The sequence below is a fragment of the Setaria italica genome, chromosome II (assembly GCF_000263155.2).
Source record: "Setaria italica strain Yugu1 chromosome II, Setaria_italica_v2.0, whole genome shotgun sequence".
Taxonomy (NCBI): Eukaryota; Viridiplantae; Streptophyta; class Magnoliopsida; order Poales; family Poaceae; genus Setaria; species Setaria italica.
In genome coordinates this window covers 5788535-5808481 of record NC_028451.1, presented here as the reverse complement: position 1 = coordinate 5808481, position 19947 = coordinate 5788535, and the positions used below count along the sequence as shown (strand labels likewise).

Genomic DNA, 19947 nt, shown 5'->3' with positions numbered 1-19947 from the left:
CAATTCGATCCAAAAAAGATGCCTTTGGAAAAAACATCATTCTTTTCCACTTGGGTGGAAGTGGAAGACATGGAGTCGTACATCACGTCTCTCTCTACCACAGGGGCAACGGTGCATGACGACAAAAAGAGGTGATGTGTTGGGTGGCAAATCAAAGATTCCTTGGCAAGTTATTCGTCGCCGAGTTTTCAAGATTTTGGATGGGGACATGAGACGTGTGAACTTAAAAAAAAAGGGGAGTCTCCATTCGTATACGTGTTCTTCACTGTTCCTGGTCTTGCAGGTTGCAGCTAGGTCCACTGTTCGCCAAATCGCAATCAGTCACAACTCACAACTGATCCTGCTTTCCACTCACTCATCACGCACCAAAGTGAAACCACTGCCGTTCCTGGAAGTTGCTATAGTCAGCGTTGTTGTCTCTACAATCTGCACATTTTTTCTTTAGCTAGACTAGACTATCGATCAATCAAAAATCAACAAGTTTGAAATTTGAGCAACTCGAGTGGCCTTGCAAAGGGCAGGTATCATCAATTCTCCTCACGACCGAGATTAGTTGGTTGTCACAATTCGTCAGAGCGTAAGCTAATAAAATTGGGCTGATCATCATCCATCAGACATGCTGAGATTGACGTTTCGGCATGTCGTGGGCCAGCGCCAAGTTAACCAACGAGAGACTAGTGACCCAAAAGAATACTATATTACTAGGAATTTTTTTTTTCTTCCATGTAAATTGGAGTACACTTTTTTTTTAAAAAACGAGGCGAGTAGATTTCAGGTACGGTGGACCGGAAGAGATAAAAAAGGTGCGCGTCCACTTCCAAAATCAAAAGGTGACGGAGACCTTCTCCGATCCTTGGCAAACCAAGATTATTGCTTCGAGACTCCATTAGTCGTCACAGTCAGAGAAAGAGAGGATTCAGATTGGGTTCGTTCAGACCCATCGAGACACGAGACTTGTGCTGAATCAGAAAGCATAACTGAACACTTCATTGTTTATTCTTTGATGACTATCCTTACGAACGAAAGTACACAGGTCTAGCTGCAACTAATAACTGTATCCTTGCATGTAACTTGGGACGGAGGGAGTACCACTGCACGTACGCCGGTGCACGCTGCTGACGCATGTGGGCGCCGGGGCGGCCGGTCGTCGTCTTGGACGGAAGAAGACCTCGGATCCGGCGAGCACGGCGGACGACGTCGAATCCATCGGTTGGTCTCGGCGCCGGGTCTCTACTTCGAAATCTGCTCTGGGGCTTGCATTTCCCACCCGTCCTATCGCCATCAGATGATATATATCTCAGCTCGACTAGGTCGTTGCCCATCACTTCGATAACTTCAAAATGATGCCAACAACCTTTCTGTATCGACAAGTATGCTGCATGCATCGGTGGGTAGAAGCTGACAGGGTTTTGATACAGCAGGGATGTAATAACCCAAAATAGTTGATCATGTCATGGAGCATACATGTGCATCATCTCTAACATCATTGCATCTTTTGAGCCCAATTGATTTACCATTGGACTTGAAATTTAATTAAAAACTTGATTTTTGACATGTACCTTGTGAATAAACTTAGATTTCTACCATTGAACCTATGCTGGAAGATGACTTGATAAATTAGTGCTTCTCCAAACATAAATTTAGGTAACTTCTCCTAGAATTTTAGAGACCATCTTGAGACCAAACAGTTTACCTGAAAACTCCAAAATAGCCTCCTGGGAAGAATTTTTGTTTCAAACCTGCAATAGCTATGATGCTAGTTATGAGCAAAATGGGTTGACCTTGTTTTATACTACCTCCTTGATTTATTTCATGATTATTGGAGATCTCTAGGTGGTCCAATTTGAATCGACATATTTAATGCGTTCAGTCTATTTCATTTCAGTCCCGGCAACATGTTCTTCCTTTAAATCTTGAGAAATTCATGCAAAACTCTCAAATTAGTTGTTGATGATGTTTTGTGTGGAGTTTCCGCAATGTTTTGCGAAATTTCCACAGGTTTTTGCGGAGTATCCGGAGATTTTTGCGTATTCTTCGAAGTTTTCTCTTTTCTGGGAGAGTTGCAGAAACTCAGTAACTTTTTTCGGAAAACTCCGTAGTTATGGAAATCTCCGTAAAATTGTTTGGAGATCTCCACAGGTGTCGATTCCTCCTTGTTCCGTTCAGCTGACGTTGTTTTCTCCATGATGCGCTAGCCGTTTCCCGTACCACACGGCCTCCAGCCCGTCCGCCAAGCGCCTGACGTCGTCCGCACCCTCCCCACAAAACCCCTAAGGCTTCCTCGTGTTTTCTCTCTCCCTCACTCTTATTTCTTCCTCGAGCTTCTGCCACTCCTCCTGATGCTCGCCTCCGCTGTCACCCTAGGCAGGAGCTGGCTTGCCAAAGCTTGGCAAGGCCAAGGACAAGCTCCCGCTCCTCCACATCAACCTCCCCCACGCAAGAATCAGCCTGGAACAAGTTGTTCTTCGGGTTCTTCTTCCTCAACTCCGATGAAGCAAGTCCAAGCCTAATCTCCTCCATCACTGCTCTACTCCAACTTGCGACTCTCTAAATCATCATTTCCCATCCTTGGTGAGGTTCCCCTATGTTTTCCCCCTCCTCTCTCCTTCATTGGAAGCTCCTCCATTAACCTCCATGGAAGCTTATCTCCATTAATGTTGCATGTCGTCTAAACCTCTGTGCATGTTGTTGCTATGATCTAAAACTGAATCTCCATCACCTAAGAAAGCTCTACGATCAAACCCCACTGCAATCGGTCACTAGAATCACCGGCAATACCATTTTCGGGAACTTGACGAGTTATTTATAGTTATGCCATTGAGGAAAACCGTGAATATATCCTTGTTTTGTGTAGGATTTAAATGTTCTATCATGTATACTTGTATGATAAAAATAGTTGACATTCTTCTCTGCACTCATAATATCCTAAGATTTGCATTGCTATGTATGAGGTGTTAAAAACATGACTAATTCTCTAATGCTCTAAATATTAAGAAACAAATTCTACTAGTTTCGTCGTGATATTTAGTACCGGCTAAAAATATGTTTTCTCCAAAAATTATTACTTTAATCTCTAGTTTGATTAAATATATGCTTATCTTGTTATTTGCATAGTTAATTCTCTGTTAGTCTAAAACTTATGAAACCAACTTTGCTAGTTTCCATATGACATGTATCGTCTAGTAGAAGTGTTTGTTTGTATGAAGCATATGTAGATTGGTACAGCTGTAGCTATGTTTACTTAAACCTAGTTAATTAGTAAAATGCACAATAAGTACATATGTGTTCCAAAATTAAGAATCTAGTTGTGTTAGCCTTGGTGGACTCTTATATATTGTATAACATGGGTAATACTCATGAAGTAGTCATGTATTCATATAGTTTGCAATTTCCTAAATAAATGTGCTATGCCTTTGTGATTAGAAACCTCCATGTTATAAACTACTAGAATAATAATGCTTGCCTTAGTAAGTGTAACAAGATTAAATAGCTTCTCATTTAAAAAGTTATATTTTTACTCCTATTTCAGATGTGATGCTACAGCTTATCATTAATTCTTGAATTGTCTAATGTTGGTTAACTAGTGTTACTTGCTAGCTTACTTGAGCATTGTCAATTATTTAATATTGTTAACAATCAAGAAATACTCCAATTGATGCTTTATGTTGTGATAATTTAATTATATAATAGTTCATATGGCAACTAAAAAAGTAGCAAAACTAGTGTTAAATAACCTTCTTATACTACCACTTGTCTTAGAATGTTATATGCACATGTATGGCTTATTATTTTAGTACCTTCTCTCTATGTTGTGCTTGTGTGTCCTGCTTCTAACCTTTGATTGCTTGCTTGATGACCTGAAATCATCTTAGCTTTTACTTCCCATGAGTCATTGCATCTCATACACATGTGCATTCATAGCATCTTTTCCAATTCATGCATTCATATCTTTTTCTTAGAGAACGACGTCCAAGAGTGTTGCTTTCTTAGAGCACCAATCTCAGGCAGGCACCTATGTATCTCAACTCTATTTTCTAAATGTGAAAGCTATTATTTATTAATGATTGTGCACGAGCTTAGCTCTATCTAGATATATGCAATGTGTAGAACCTACTAAACATGTCAACTCTTGGAATTAGCTCAACTTATTTAGAGAAAGGGCGTGTTTGGGACTGCTCCGCTCAAGTTTTGCAACTCTGCTCCAGATTCATCTTGCCAGACATCTCCAGCTCCACTAACACCAACTCCAGAAAAAAGGTGGATCCAGGGACCAACTCCAAGGTTTTTCTAGAGCACCTCAAAGGGTGCTCCGAAAACACTAGTTTCAAACCTTCTCTTGGAGTTGGGTAGAAATTACCCACCAATGCCACAGGTTACACATACCGTTTCATAGAGGAAAAAAAGATCGAGGCTTTCCTCACCCCGCGCACCTGTTTCTCTTCTATCACCGCTGCCTCCCCTCCCTCTCGAACTCCTCTGTTCCACCACTACCGCCACCTTCTCCCCTTCCTCCGACACTCGAAAAATTGGCAAGATGGATGCCGAGGATGATCCTCAACTCCCCAATCCTAGCAAATCGGTGAATAATCCTCCAATTGGATCGACTTTGACCCAAGCCCATGCCGCCCAAAGAGTTCTTGCTGCCAACGCCACCTGTGTCTCTACCTCCGTCGGCCGGAGTCTGTTCCACTCACCGGCTCCCAGGGACGGGCACCCCTTGGCTGGTGGCAGCCACCCGGGTCTAGAAGAAGCCCTAGCCAACGGCCTGGCCGGGGGCGTCCATGGCTTGGCCTACGGCAGGCACCCCCTGGTTGGGGCTGAGCCTAGCCTGGAAGAGCCCCTGGCTGGAGGCCTGGCCAAGGGCGGCCACTCCCTGGTTGGGGCTGACCCTAGCGTGGATGACGCCTTTCTTGGTGCTGACGAAGGAAATGTTGGCCATGGTTGTGGCAAGAAGTGGCCAGGAAGAGGTCGAGGCCAAGAATAGAGCAAGAAGACCTTCAAGGCAGCCAAGAAGAATGAAGAAGAGGAGGTATGTAAATTGTCCTTGATGTATGTTCATCTATGTTAATAGATTTGCTATGCATATATGAATGTGTCATGAGTGTTGTGATATTTGAACAATTGCTAGTGTTCCAAATAGTTGAAAATATATGTGAATATCATGGTCAGGGCGATATGATGGACTGGACTGACACATACACTTCGATCGTTTGTAACTTGTTTTAATCGTGTTCACTCATCTATTCGCAATGTTATTGAGTGATCGTTTGGATTATTAAAAATGAAGTGGCAAATTCTCTACAAGATGCCACCGTACCCCGTGTACAAGCAAAAGATGATTGTTGTGGCTACTATGGTCCTTCACAATTATATTCGTGAACATGGAGGTGAAGACATTAACTTTGATTGGTTTGATCGTGATCCTAGTTACATACCTACTATCCCGTAAAGGTATAACAAATATAACAAATATGCAGTTTCTCCCTTGGCGTCCGACCGGTCTACTTCCGATGCTAATGCTCCAACTATGGATGTATTTCGTGATGAGTTGGCCAGTGCCCTTTCTCTTGCTTGGAACTAGTTAATGTTGGTGTGGTTGATTTTGTAATATCATTTGGTGCTACCTATTAGGTATATTAAATTTTTATTGGAACAATGTTGTCTATATTCTCCAATATGTAAATTTTTCATGGGTAAAAATAAGATGAAGCATAGTAGAAATGTGTACAGTAGCGCCTCATGTATTGTAGTGGCAAGGGTATTGTAGCACCACGTGGTACTGTAGCTAGCAGGAAAAAAATCACCCAAGAGTAAGAGTGACTATTCCCACTAGTTCCTACAATTTTTGGAGTTGGATTTGCATCCGGTAGCCAAACAGGTACATAGCTCCCTATTTTCCTAGAGTTGGTGGAGTGGAGCTATTTTTTTTTTGGAGCGGAGCAGTCCCAAATAGGCCCAAAGTATGGATGCTAGAAATCTCGATATATTTGCTTAGTCATGCTTAGTTCTCGGTAGAAGTCGAGGGGTGGTAATGTCACCACCACTCGCGAGAATTTGGATGTTTGCTTAATTATACTTGAGTAGTTGAGAAAGCATAAAAGATGAGCAACATGAATGATGATTCAAGACTTGAGCAAGTGTGTTAGGCCATGTTGAAAGTGAAATCCAAGTGGCATAGGCTTGCTTGAGTTGGTTAAGGCCTGGTCGTTATCACTGTGATACTTGAGCACTATTTCGTACAAACCGCATACTTAATATGGGAAGGGTAAGCCAAGTAGCATAAGTCGCACCTTGCCTTGACCGGATTCGGCGCGGGATGTGATGAGGTGTGAGCGGCCGTGTCCAGTGCATCTATACATTTCCGGCCATTCGTTCATAGTTGGGTGCGGGTATGTGAACAGTCGGGGGCATGAATCAACACTTATCCTAGGCCAATGGTATGGTCGTTGGTCTTGCGCCTCGTGTGGGAAAAGTTACACCCTGCAGGGTTATAATCTATTGTAATAGCCCCGTTCCCGGTCAAAGAGCACACTCATGTACTTGGACTTTAACATAGAGTTTCGTGAAGAGCTTGTGGAAGATTAGGCTCATGACTACATGATCACTTTACTACTTATGCAATTGTATTGGTGCTTGATAGAGAAAGTAGAGGCCATGTCTTTTGCTTATTCACTTGATAAATTATGCTCGCATTTTTTTATGGTCTAATGTTCAAACTTGACAAGCCTCATGCATCCACCAAATGTATAGTATTATGGATAAGTCCTGCAAGTACGCAATGTACTTACGGTGCTGCCGTTAAGTTGTTTTACAGGTTTCCTTTTTATAAGTGATTGCCACATTCAGTCCACCTAAGCTAGCAATATGGATGAATGATGGATATCACTCTAATCTTGTGCAGGTGGTGTCTTATGGGCAAGGACATCATTATTGCACATTATTACTTTATATCTCCGCTGCGTTTTAACTCTCGATCTAAGAAAAACATGTTAGGATAGCCACTTAGACCTAAGCTAAATCTAAGTTTGTTACAAACCTCACTTTAATTGGTGAAACTCTTATGTTCTAATTGCTTATATATTGTAATTATAATTTATAAATTTTTATAAGATGATCAAGACTTGTAAACAAGTTTTAAAATTTGCTCTCATATGTATCCTTGTGATGATTGCCATGATGTAAAAATGGTATGCGGGACGATGCTCAAGGCGTATACCGGGGACTACCGAAATTATTTCGAGTAAGTCGGGTCGATCAATGGATGATAACCTGATTTAGTTGAGATAATTTGGGCAGTTCCTTACAAGAGACCTGGCGTTTTGGCAATGCGATGCGTACATATTATCTAATGTGAGGACTGTCATATCATATCATATACGAAGAAGACAACATCGGGTCGCTCTCTATCGCGGGTGGGAGATGGAATTGGAAAGGTGGTATGCGAAAATAAAGCCGGAGCTAGCTAGAGTTTACTTCTCTTTGGCGGCGCGATGACTTGTTGGGATGCTGTTGGCTCGAAAGTTTGGAGGTTGGATTGAGACCCGAGACGAGGAAACCACTGAGTAGATGGCAGGTGCATTTTGGCAGCGCGATGTGTACAGATTGCTCGCTATCTTTGTGTACCGTGTGGATCGGGGGAGGTCTATATATATGTTGCTAGCATCAAGTCACCCTTTTTCTTTGTCGATGTCGGCTGGAACTTTCGCCGCATCTTCTTAGGTGAGGAGCGCTCCACAATTTGGCTAATCGCAGCCGCGCGCGCACGTCACAGCAGGGCCCACCACCGATGGCGTCATGTCATGCCCGATCCGTACTTAGTGCAGGTGGAAGAAAACATGTGCCAGTATACGCGCTCAGCACCGTTCCCTGTGCTTGCCGCGTCCACGGTTCGTAATCAGACACATTCACACATCGGGATCGAGTCTGCTTTCCACTAAGGCACCAGTGTCAAATGCCGTTCGTGGATGTTGCTAGCCTGCGTTAACCTTTACAGATGTTTGCCGAGACGTATCTTTCGGCTCACCCGTGCATCGAAACTTCATAATCGTGGAAAAGCGACCGTAGCCACGGCATGTTATTTATAACGCCCCAGGGATCGGCTCGAGGGGGAAAACAAAAGGGTTCGATCCTATAAGCCCTCACAATTGTGGCGTGAGACTAATGCCAATTTACATGCTAATTATTGCCACGATCAGCTGCTAACGTGTAACTGTGTAAGGCCACCAGAAGCTAACGATCATATCTCCCATTGTTCACATCCGCACCTACAGAGTCTAAAACCCGGGCGGGCAAATCAGTAGAAGTCCAACACACCAGATATGGTGATGGGAGGCTCGATCGGCACCCGCGTCGCTTTTCCTTCCGCGGCCAGCTGCGGCAGCGTGTTGGCCTCCTTGGGCGCGACGCCTGCAGCCGTCCACAGGGTGGCGTGCGGCCACTCGTTCCTGGACTCGATCTGCTCGCCGTTCACGGCCCCGAGCTGCGCCTCCAGGGCGGCCATCTTGTCGGTGTAGTACAAGGCGTTAAACGACACGGGGACCTCCTGGTGCTGGTAGACTCCGTAGCTCGCGACTGCAGCCACACCATGGCCTCGTTTGTGGGCGAGGGTGACGTGGGCCTTGGTTAGGCTGTCCTCCAGTTTTATCTCGTTGAGGAAAGTGTTTACGGCAGTGTCCTTCTCTGACACCTGTCACAGTAATGCAATGTACCACAAGTGTTAAGATACATCATCATCGACAATACAAAACCTACTGGCACTACATGCCTATACAAAAGGGATGGATTCCAACAAGCATGCAAGCAGAGTTTGTAACTGCAAATTTGGAGCAAACTTAAGGCGGGGCAATCGAGCATGCTGTTCTCACCTTACGGAGAAGGCCCACTATATCAGCTGGGGTTAATCTAACAGCAGCAAAGATGATATTTCCAAACTTCCGCTTCCCAGTATCAGGTGTTTTGATATCACCTTTTGCAACAGCTTTTAACTGTTCCAGTACTTCTTTCACAGCAAACTCAAACGGAACCTACAAAAAAGTTTTGTGATTAAACAAGAACTGAATCATCATTAGTATCGTTAAAGCAAGTAGTCCATTGTGGTTTTAGTACGAAGGATGGGACTAGTGTATAGCAGACCATAGAACTTCCTAATTACACATCACAGGATACTTCAAAGTGTTCATTTGACGCTACTGCTAAAGCAGAGCTAAAAGGAAACCTTAGCATTTGAAAATAGTGCTCCTATTCCTGAAACATTATATGAAGGGAGACTTAAGGTGAAGGATAGATTGAACGAACAGCCTTTCTAATAACCTAATAATCCTTGCTGATATTCACATAAATAAGAAGCATAGGGAAATGACCCCCTAAGTAAATTATACAGTATTTCCAGATTAGCAGTTGGCCCCACAGGTTAAAACATTACTGTCTATAGCATTCAATAACAACAGAATATGGATGATGATTGATTTATCTATGAAATAGTTACCTGAATGGCATTAATATAATCAGCATTCCCAAACAAGGTCACACGCAACCTCTGCTCCCACTGTGTCCATTCTTTAGCATATGAACCTTTTGATGGATCCACTCTGGTTTGACATTGTTTTGTAAAAATCAGCCAGTATATAGACATGCAAATTTAGAAATGAAGCTCTGGTTTTGTCAACATTATTAGACAAAGTGACACTCTAAATTAGATCAACTGTTTCTGGGAGAAGTGTTTTGTACAGCATGTTCCATTACTATGTATTCAAGAGCTTGCTATAGTACAAAGGCAATTTTTGCCCTACAAAACTTATTGATAGATTTCTTGTCTGTACAATGTGCTCAGATAAGGTGGGGATTATATATCGAAGGGGCTAACATCTTCATACCTTCCATGCCTGCTCTGATGCAGTCTGAACAAGCTAATCCCCTCATCTAACACCGCTTTCACAGCACCAGGTAATGGAGCTCTGAAATCAAAGGAAGATCGAGTTACTAGTTTAGACAAGTCACCTCATCATGATTTTTTTTCTTGCCCATGATATGAAAAGCCGTCTTTTTCTTGGAAAATAAGTGGATCGAACATCTGCCTGAACATTTTCTCTAATTGCATAGCTCAATCTGGGATTCACGGTATTTCTAGAAAGAACAAAGGAAAAAACAATTCAAGAAAACCCCCTACCTATCTGGCTTAAGGAGAGGCATCTTAACCAGGGAGCCAAAACGCTCATACAGTTCATTTTCAAATTCTCTTCGACTCTGAAATTGAGAGTATCAGTGATTTGGTGAATTCAAAGAGCCGGAAACAGATTTACGTGACATGTACATACCTTGCCATCATATAGGTGGTAAAACATTAGCAAAACATAGCCCGCGTTGGGTGATGCCTTATCCAGATTTCCCTTTGAAATTAAAGGCTAACAAATGTCAGGCATTTCACAATATATATGCAAGTGATAATGACACATTTGCATGGGTGACTACACACCGGATGATTGACCCGCTGGAGGACACGAAACATGAAAACAGCAAGAGCATCAAGAGAAAATGGATTTGAATCTGTGCCTGCAAAAACAAGAAACCAGAACAAAAGTTACACAACATGATCAACTTAACAATGCAAGAAAACATGGGCCAAAGATAAGCAATTTTCTTCTATAATCTGCAAATTCTCCTTGGATCAAGGCCATAACAACTGTAATTTGGAAGCTCCAGATTCATAGGTGCCATACATTGCACCTCTGTCAAAAATTTGAAGTGCAGCACACAACTTTCAGAAGACAAGGGAGTTACTGGTGAAGTAAAGAAGAAAGAAGGGAGTGATAAATCAAGAAGCATATCTACCTTCAGAGTCTGGAACCACAGGAACAGCGGCTGCCTTTGTGCTCCCACACATGTCCTCAATCTGGAAAAGATGATTTATCAGTTCTATCTCTATTTTCTACCATCAAACGAGCCTTAAAGTCGAAACATGAAGCATTCAGAAAACTGTTTTCTATCAATACTATGATGTCAATCTTGCCTGCCTCCACACTTCTTCGTTTGGTGCATTTTTGTCAGCAAGGGTTATTCTAGCCGGTTTCTTTCTTCGCTCATCAGCAACCTTTTGCCAGTATCTTCCTGTAATCACAGTTAACAAAATAGTTAAATATACCAATAACTCTAGAAGCCTAACAAATTTTTGTGATAAGTTGAATATAATCACAGGACCTAAAACCAGGAAGAAATTTTACAGAACAAGCATGTGTATAAATGGAAGTTACGCCAAACAAAACTGATACTGATATACAGCAATGCTAACACAAATGCCAAACAATATCATTTAATTGGCCACATTTTTTTTTGGCAAAATGCCACTTTAGCAGGTCTCCACCATACTTGTGTTCTGGACAGAAAGTATGGGCTTAAGTATCAGAGGGATGCAAATAATACAGGCTTGAATGTGCCTGGATCATCAACCAAATAGGATTCAGGTGAGACTACAGCCAGTGAGATATCCATGATTTAGCCAGTCCAGCACCTCTTGTATCAAGGCAGCCAAGTCTTTGTTTAGGAATCAAAGCAAGCAATAAAAGACAGTAAAGGGCTTTTCCAAACTAAATAATTCAATCTGAACCTCCAAACCAGAACTTTGTGTAAGAATGGAAGGACTCAGATGAGAGTTTCTCTCTTACAGATACATAGTTGGCACTTAAGTTTATACCAATTGTACAGAGTAACGTAGCACATGAATGAAATATGACTAGGCACCAGCATAATGAACAAGATAGTAAAATCAAGGCTCTCAGTTGATACAGCAGACCATAATGCAAAGACAGTATATTGGCAGGAACAAAGCATATATCGGTAAGCCCATAACCATTGTGCACAATAGGATGGTCCTAAAGAAGGTGCAAAAGCACTGTCCATCACGGTTTGAAGCCACGTTATACTCCAGTAAACAAAGTAACCATACAGCATAAATAATGTTGAAAATGCTCCATACCTTTAATAAGATCACCCATCAAGCTATGGAGAGGACGATTATCACCCAGGCCACCAGGTGTGTCTAATATTTCCTTACATAGAGCTGACTTTGCACAACCAGGTATACCTGAAACGAAAGTACAAAATCAGCATCAAGATCCCCCCCCCCCCCCCCCACACACACACACAATTTTTTTAATATAAAACAATACTGTTTGATAGGAGAAATATTTTATTTTAACAGTTTCAAGTATGAACAGGATGAAGATTGGTAAGAAAAATACCAATAAGAACACTGTACCAACATAATTTTTGTCGATTACTTAGTTTATCTGGTCCAAGGGCTATAAGCTTGATTGGCTATCGTTTGTGTGTTGGATAAGCAAGTGGACACTACAACTTTTGTATGTTTAGATGGATTAAGAAAACCTAAAGCTTACCTTAAGACCTAGTATTATTTAAGATTAAGAGATGGTTCGACCAGAGTGGCACATCAGTAACCCAGCTGAAAGTCAAGATATACCGTATACCCACAAACCAGTGGAATAATATAAACTTTTTTCGTACTTTTCAATTCAGATTAGTGAAAAGACACCCAGTGTCTCAGTTATCCTAATGCAACTCAAAAGTTGTTAAGCACATGTCAGAAGTTACTTTACCCGGGAAGAAGACAATAAGGCCCTCTGTTTTGGGAACCACATCAGCAGACGTTGATGCAGGACTAGAAGGTGCTGCCCCATGTTCTGCCCGAAGATCACCCTCTTCATCTTTCTCTGCATCAAGTATGGCCAAGAAATTTTCTGTCTGCACTAGGTTACCAGCAGCCCCAATCAAAGCTTGGTTTGAAGGGCTGCGTTTAGCGTATTGTTCAAGGAAAGGCTCTGCTTCACTAAGATATGTTGAGGATGACAGTGGCTTATTCCCATACTTCCTTCTAATGTAGACAGCCCTGAATGGGTAAGGCAATCAAATTAAATGAACGAATATGCACAGTTCTGTAAGCGAAAGGAGGTGGTAATAGTACCATTCATCCAACATTCTGCTAAGCTCTGTCTGTTTGCTTGGTGATGTTCCCCAAATCTTCATTTGCCTATCAACACATATAGGGGTATTAACATCAGAGATGGCATATTTTCTATTTAATAGAGAGCACAGAAGATTATATGACTAAAATCTCCAAGAATTACTTCTATTATTACAGCAAAATAAAACTATATATATAGTACAGAACTTAAAATAAAAACTTTACAGCTATAAGAATAAAATATTCGAATTATTGTGTGATGAAGAAAAGAACTTGAATGCCAGAAAAGGCTCTATCCGGCCTTTGCATGGCTACACTTGAAAGATATTAGCATTGCTCATCAACACAGTATTAAACAGGCATAGGTCTAGAAGAAGCATTAGCACTGTTTTTCTAGCATTACATAATTATGGAGACATCTTAAATAGAACAGTTGTACCAGAAAGTAGCAAACTGAATATGTTTTCATTTCAATTCTTCATTAATACCCTATCTGTTGCAGAAATATGACAGAAACTGAAAATTTGCATGCATAGCATACCTTAAGTAATAAGTTCTATAAGCTAACGGTCCATCTTTGAAAAGGGTAGACAGGCCATTACGAATTAAAAATGTCCTTAACTGTCAAATAGAAAAATAAGAACTGTTAGAGGATTCAGAATACAACAAAGTCTATGGGTTTAGTCCTTAACACATTCAAAAACAAAATAGCTTCAAAGGGAAATGAAGTGCAACAGAAATACCAAAAGTAGATTAGATGGCAATAAAGGAATAGCACAACCATGCATAACCGTAGGCGTAGCAGTAACATTTCAAAAGTTAATTTAGAAGCACAGCAAAATGAGCATGAACAATCCAACATAACCATTAACCTTTAATGCTGGTAGTGGTATCTCAAGAAGTGACCAATAACACCAAAAAGAAAGCTGAAAACACTGATAGAAAGTACCTTATATGTCAAGAATTTAAGCTTAACCATTAGATTTGAATCCTCATCAGCCAGACCATCCACAGTTGAAGAACTTGAGTCCATGGCACCGTTGATATTTTTCAGTAAAGCATCGCCATTTTTGGCAAGTTCAGCTGCCTTCTTATTCGTCGCCTTGAACAGGTTTACATCAACAAAGAAACCTAACCATGGAATACATGTCAGTGAATGGAACCATAGCTCATATCTGAATTACAATTGGCTCAGCTTACCTCTATATAGAGGCCACAACCCTTTGTTTTTTCCTAAAAATAGCAGCATACGTTTAGAGTTAATAAAAGAGATATCAAGGTAAAATGCAAGGCTTGCCCTAAAAAAAAGGTAAAGCACAAGGCTGACTTCACAAAGCTCACCTCATCTCTTGCTGATAACGTTTAAAAACAGAATCGTGATGCACATGTACAACCATCCTGTAACACAAGTTGTCATTTGAAAGAGAATCAGTTTTGTGGTAGTTCAGGTAACATTTGAAAGCTGCTGAGAAGTGCCTCTGCTTCATCAAGCGAATCATCTCCTGCAACAGTCAACAAAATAAACATATAATGTCTGTATAGTTACTGATACATTGTTGTAGCAACTTTATTTATAACAAAACCCTGCCCATTCCAGTTGAGAAATACAGCTACCAACCTGCAGTTTCTTAGTTGCATAGTCTGTAGGATGTGCTTGCAAAAATTTAGGGACAACTGATTTATCAGTACTTTTCGACTGAGCATCAAGTCCACTATGTCCAAACCAATCTGAAAAGTCTGGACACATCGAAGCTCCAACATTTTCAAGAAGTGCTTTAATTTGCTGGTCAAATAATTGCAAAGAGGTTATAGCAAGGTTGAACAACATGGAGCACATATCATAAAGCATAAAAAACCACATGACAAAATTAATACCTGTTTTTCATCTGACCTATTAGCAGCACATATTTCTCGTAAACTTGGTCCCAAATCTAAATCAACTGAACGAGAAAGGAAAACCTGAATGTGAGCTCATAACTGAAATGCATCATGAGATAATCTCATAAGTTAGAACAAACCCACATGCATCCAAAAGTTTTCCTCAAATAACCACCTAAACCAAAACTTCTTGTTTCTTGTAAAGCTCACGTAATCTGCTCTTAACAATGAGATAAGATATAGGATTCTAGTTCAGCAGCTTACCGCCGTCTATTGGAGGCTGTGGAAAGTTTCTCAAAACTTCTTCCATTTGAGCTGAACTTTCACGAGTCACAATACGAGCAACCAGACCTTCAAGGATCTCACCCTGCACCTTTACATGATCTTTTGACCCTGCAACAGAATTAACCTAGCATGAGTTCCCAACTTCTAACCACAGGTGGTACTTAACTGACCAGACCTAACAGTGGTGAAAAAGAACAAGATTGATTTAGACATCAGTCAGTATAACAATCAGTCGAGATATTTTTACCTGGTGCCGATATATCAGCTATTTCATCAAGGGCTTTGCAAACAGGTGTTGCAGTTCCTTCTTCACATAATGCATCGTAAGCAGCAAAGAATGAACTGGCCGATTTCCTACCGAATGATGCAAATAGAGAGCATAGTAATGTTATGATCAGAATCAGCGGTGAACGCATAACTCCTGTAAGTTGCTCCTGCAATTACATGCAAAATTGTGCCTGCAGGCCATCCGATGGATGAATGCAAGCATGAAAAAAAATAGCATTATGCAATAACAAGCTAGCAGTTGAACATGTTTTTAGCAGTATAAACATGGTACATCAACTTAAGAGATACAAAAGTCTATACTCCTTGATAACGCACATGTACTAATTGATAGTGCAGAGGAAAAATTATGCATGCATCAGCATAAACCATCAGTAAACGCAACGATCCATTGTGACAGGAAAAAAAGCAAAAGATGGCAGAGGGCAAGCAAGAACAACACCACCAACAACAACCAAGCCTTTCAGTCCCAAGCAAGTTGGGGTAGGTTAGAGTCGAAACCCAACAAGATCGGCAAATGGCGGAGGTTATCAGCCATGCTTAGCATGAAAAAAGTGAGCATGCTTAGCATAGGTTATCAGCCAATGCAACAAACCATTGTGACAAGAACTAAGCATAAGACAATTTTGGCAGAGGGCATGCATAGTAATGCAAGTTGCCGAAACACCACAAGATTGGAAAATATGAAAGTAGATGACACAATCGACAAGTGTATTATTAGAAGATCTTACGTCCATCTCTAAACAACCTATACAAGGTTGTCATCATTTCACACTCAATTTTAAAAAGGATGTAAATGTATCTCACATGAAACAAAGCAGCCAAATTCTTTATAATGCAATGTTCCTGAGCATAAAGTTATTGGTGGATACCTTGTAGAAAATAGCCAGACATGGTTCGTAGGAAGGCGCCATTTCCGACAAAATGCGATCACCTCCGGAGTAGAATAGAATTTTGGCTTGCCATGACCCAACTCCGTTACAGCTGTAACCACAGCTGCATAGCGCCCAAAACAAAAATGAATAAATATACACATAGCGATAACAGTGAAAGTAATGAAATAAACAAGTGCAGCAAACAACTCAATAGTAAAGTAATGGTGCAGGAGAAGTAGCACGCAAAATTAATTGCCCTAAAGTACCAGCAGAGTCATATCCAAAGGCAATATAAATTATAAATAGAAAGAAAAAAGATAAATAGTTGGTGCTGATTTTACATTACAATTTTACAAGACAAATAGAACTTTCCAAATGTACCACTGCAGGAAATAAACTGTTGAAGTTTCGATGTCCATGTAAACTAGGGGCAAATTGGTGATTACCATACAAATGCAACATTTTACAAGCTTTTAACAGTCAACGATGGGAAAGAAAAAAAATGGCTTTGCAATCCGGTGACATAAGGAAACAAAGAAATAATCAGTGACACATAAGGAATCTATCCAATAAAGATATTTCAACAGTTGTGACACAACAAAATGGTAGATTTTGTGAGTGTAAAGAAAACCACTGAAATCAAAATCTGACCCTTTTTTATTCTTTAAAAATTACCGAAATCAATAAATATCTAAAAAAGTTGAACGAACTATAAGTAGATTACTAATTGCCTTGGACAGAAGAAAGGACGTACCATAATCATCCTTAGGCCTTTGCCCATGGTCTCCTAACACAGCTGTCACAAGTTCCATTGAAATGCTTATACGGTTTCTCTAGAAGCAGAAAACAGGTAAAAATTAGGAACTGCGAGAAATATGCAGAGCCAGAAACCCTCCATTACCCAGAAAGCAAAAAAGTAGCAGAGCTAAAATGATGAGTTTTAATGTAATAGTAATTTAATAAGTAGATTATATTAACTAGCACTGCAATGAAAGCACATACACTTCCTGATTTTTTCATCGACTTGTTAGCTAAAAGCATTTTTTTTTTGGAGCTGTAACAGTAAAAACTTACTCTTACTAACAAAGTTTCCAACATCCAACTAGATCCCACATTGCAAAATATGCAAAACAGCTAAGCAAGCCTAGGGTTGCTCCTCTAACTTCCTAGGCTACTTAAGAAAGATGCAATGTTAAGATGTTATACTGAAACCACAACAGAAAATAAACAAAATTAATTCTCCTTAGTTCAAGGCTATATTCCACTGCTATATGAATTACTCCACAAACAAGAAAATCATGATGTTCTTGAGAAACATTGCCCTAAACATTGAATACCTCAAGGAAATCATTGAATTCTGCTTGCATTTTAGGGGCCTCCTTCCCCCAAGCTTCACGAAACAAACGCCCCAGAACAAAAACACCAACAGCAGTGTATCTAAAAGCAAAAGTTGAAAACTTCAATCATCACATAAATTGATCTTAAAATAATGAGGAGAGATGAACAAAACATACACATTCCCAAAGCTGTTTTTTGCATATGCACCACCATGGTGACCAGCATACATGAAGAGTGACCCAGAATGCTTGAGTGTAACCTGGAGGAATAATGTTCTTATACTATATTAGGAGGGAATTCATCATCACTATGATCACTGATTAGTTCACTCAAGGTTTTCTAATTAGTTCACTAATTGATTAAAAGGCAAAACAAAATATCAGACATACCTCAAGGTTTGCTAAGCCGTGCGATACCATCTCAATCATTCTGGTTCTTGTCTGTCATCGCAAATGTGAGTGTAAGCTTCTCAATAAAACTAAAATTATTATTCCACTGACTGAATGGCAACAACAGAAAAACGAAGACAGAATAATCTACAACCACAAGAATTTATTGCACAGTGAGCTCATTAAGCGTTGCCTTATGAGAGGCTAATTATGGCCACATCAAAGTCACCAAGAGCTATACAGCTACAGTAAAAATTGAAAATTGAGTAGAGATGCAAATTAAATGTTTATTAGGAGAAAGATTAAATGGTTATATCCTTTAACTGATGAAAATTTAGATGACTTCATCAAGTCCTGGAACGAGCTCTACAGCTACAATACCATGTTCGAGTGTGCAACTGCTCAAATCATCACAGAATGTACAAATGCTAATTTCAGTCGAAGTACTCTGCAAATCCTCTAGGAATTCCAATAGTCAATTTCGCCAATCACCACAATGCATAGGAAACAGGCAGCAATTGTTGGTTAACCTATGCCCACCAAAAACTACTGAACTAACCCCAGCCAACCCACAATGTGACAGCAATCTATAAGCATCAGATTATCAGAACCAGCCTACCAATCACAGGGTGAATCCTCCACGATTTTTGGGTAAAACACTTGTCATTGTCAGTCACAAGTCAGAAATGGTAGGGACGATGACAAATTGAACAGCAGCAGCAGCAGACCAAGCACTCACCTCTTGATCGGACTTCTCGTTCTCGAACTTGGGGTAGAACGTGGCCCTGATCTGGGCCTCGGTGAAGGTGTTGTTGTCCACCTTGAAGAGGTTCGAGAGCATCCCACTCGCAGCACCGCCCTGCTCCGCCGTGACCGCCGCGGAGGCCGAGGTGGACGCGGAGGCGACGCCGGGGGCGTCCGCCGCGGAGGTCGCGTAGCCCCTCGGCACCCACATCTGCGCCGCCCCCGCTCGCGGCGGCTCCTGCGAGGCGAGGGTCATCCTCCCGACGGGCTCGGCGATCCCGGCCGCGGCGGAGGCGGAGGACGAGGAGAAGGAGGCGTCGGTGGCCTTGGGCTTCCATTTGCGCGGCGGCGGCTTGGTCTGCGTGGAAGAGAGAGAGAGAGTGTGAGGCAGGGTTAGGGTTTAGAGGGTTTATCGGCGGAGGGAGGGCAGGAGAACGTACACCGTCGCGTCGGGGAGGCATTGGCGCGGAGGCGGCGGAGGAGGAGGAGGAGAGGCGGAGGGGGAGGAGGAGCGGGAGGATTCGCCGGGGGGCGTGCGGGGAGAGGAGGGAGGAGGCGGGCGACATAAAATGGCGAGGTCGAGGTGGCGCGCGGCGGCGGAGTGGAGGGGTTGATGGCGCCGCCGACCCGCGGCGGTTGTGTGATGTGGAAGCGAGGACTTGCCGGCGCGGCTGGAAGGGCTGCGAGGAAGTCGGCGAGATTTGGTGGGCTTGGTCTTTTAAAAAAAATAGATTAGGTGGGCTTGCGTCTTTGGGTTGGTTTGGCCCACGGGCTCATGTCGTTGGGTTGGTTTGGCTCACGGGCTCATGTCGTTGGGCTGGGTTGGTTTGGCCCACGGGCTGGACGCGACATGTATTGACCCACAGGAATAAAGTTTACTACAGCTCGAACACTCAGAACAAAACATACACGTCATATATTCACTACAATACAGTACTGTCCACACCTAGAATAAAAAACTATATAATCATGACAAACTTTATGGACTTAAAAATTATTTTAAAAAATGGAAAACGTGTTAGCACAAATATAAACGCGTGGAAAAAAAGTTATATCGGGAGTTTTGGGTCCGATGCGTGCTCCCTTTTCCATCTATCTCCGATCTTGAGCTCTCGTGAACAAAACGGCCACACATGCTTCCATGGCAACAAGAGATGAAAAAGAAAGATAGAGATAGCAA

General features: G+C 41.6%; 1 protein-coding gene across 1 annotated transcript; it reads right to left on the bottom strand.

Moving 5' to 3' along the window:
- Positions 1-8043: 8043 nt before the first annotated feature.
- Positions 8044-19438, bottom strand: LOC101764394 (tRNA ligase 1). Its single transcript, XM_012844207.2, has 27 exons — positions 19208-19438; positions 18763-19125; positions 18024-18074; positions 17811-17893; positions 17634-17733; positions 17051-17129; positions 16294-16417; positions 15384-15490; positions 15116-15244; positions 14849-14913; positions 14592-14756; positions 14314-14475; positions 14174-14204; positions 13923-14104; positions 13515-13594; positions 12974-13039; positions 12609-12898; positions 11969-12076; positions 11006-11103; positions 10828-10888; positions 10472-10548; positions 10314-10385; positions 10166-10242; positions 9873-9953; positions 9485-9587; positions 8865-9023; positions 8044-8686 (listed from the first exon to the last, which is right to left on the bottom strand). The coding sequence occupies exons 1-27, from the start codon at positions 19331-19333 to the stop codon at positions 8294-8296; spliced, it is 3432 nt and encodes a 1143-aa protein (XP_012699661.1). The 5' UTR covers positions 19334-19438; the 3' UTR covers positions 8044-8293.
- Between the last annotated feature and the right edge of the window lie 509 nt (positions 19439-19947).

Coding starts and splice junctions, on each gene's coding strand:
- LOC101764394 (XM_012844207.2), bottom strand. CDS start 19,333: ATGTCGCCCGCCTCCTCCCTCCTCTCCCCGCACGCCCCCCGGCGAATC. Junction 17,734..17,810: donor AAAAACAGCTTTGGGAATGT/GTATGTTTTGTT, acceptor TTTTGCTTTTAG/ATACACTGCTGTTGGTGTTT. Junction 17,130..17,633: donor AATTCAATGATTTCCTTGAG/GTATTCAATGTT, acceptor TTCTGCTTCTAG/AGAAACCGTATAAGCATTTC.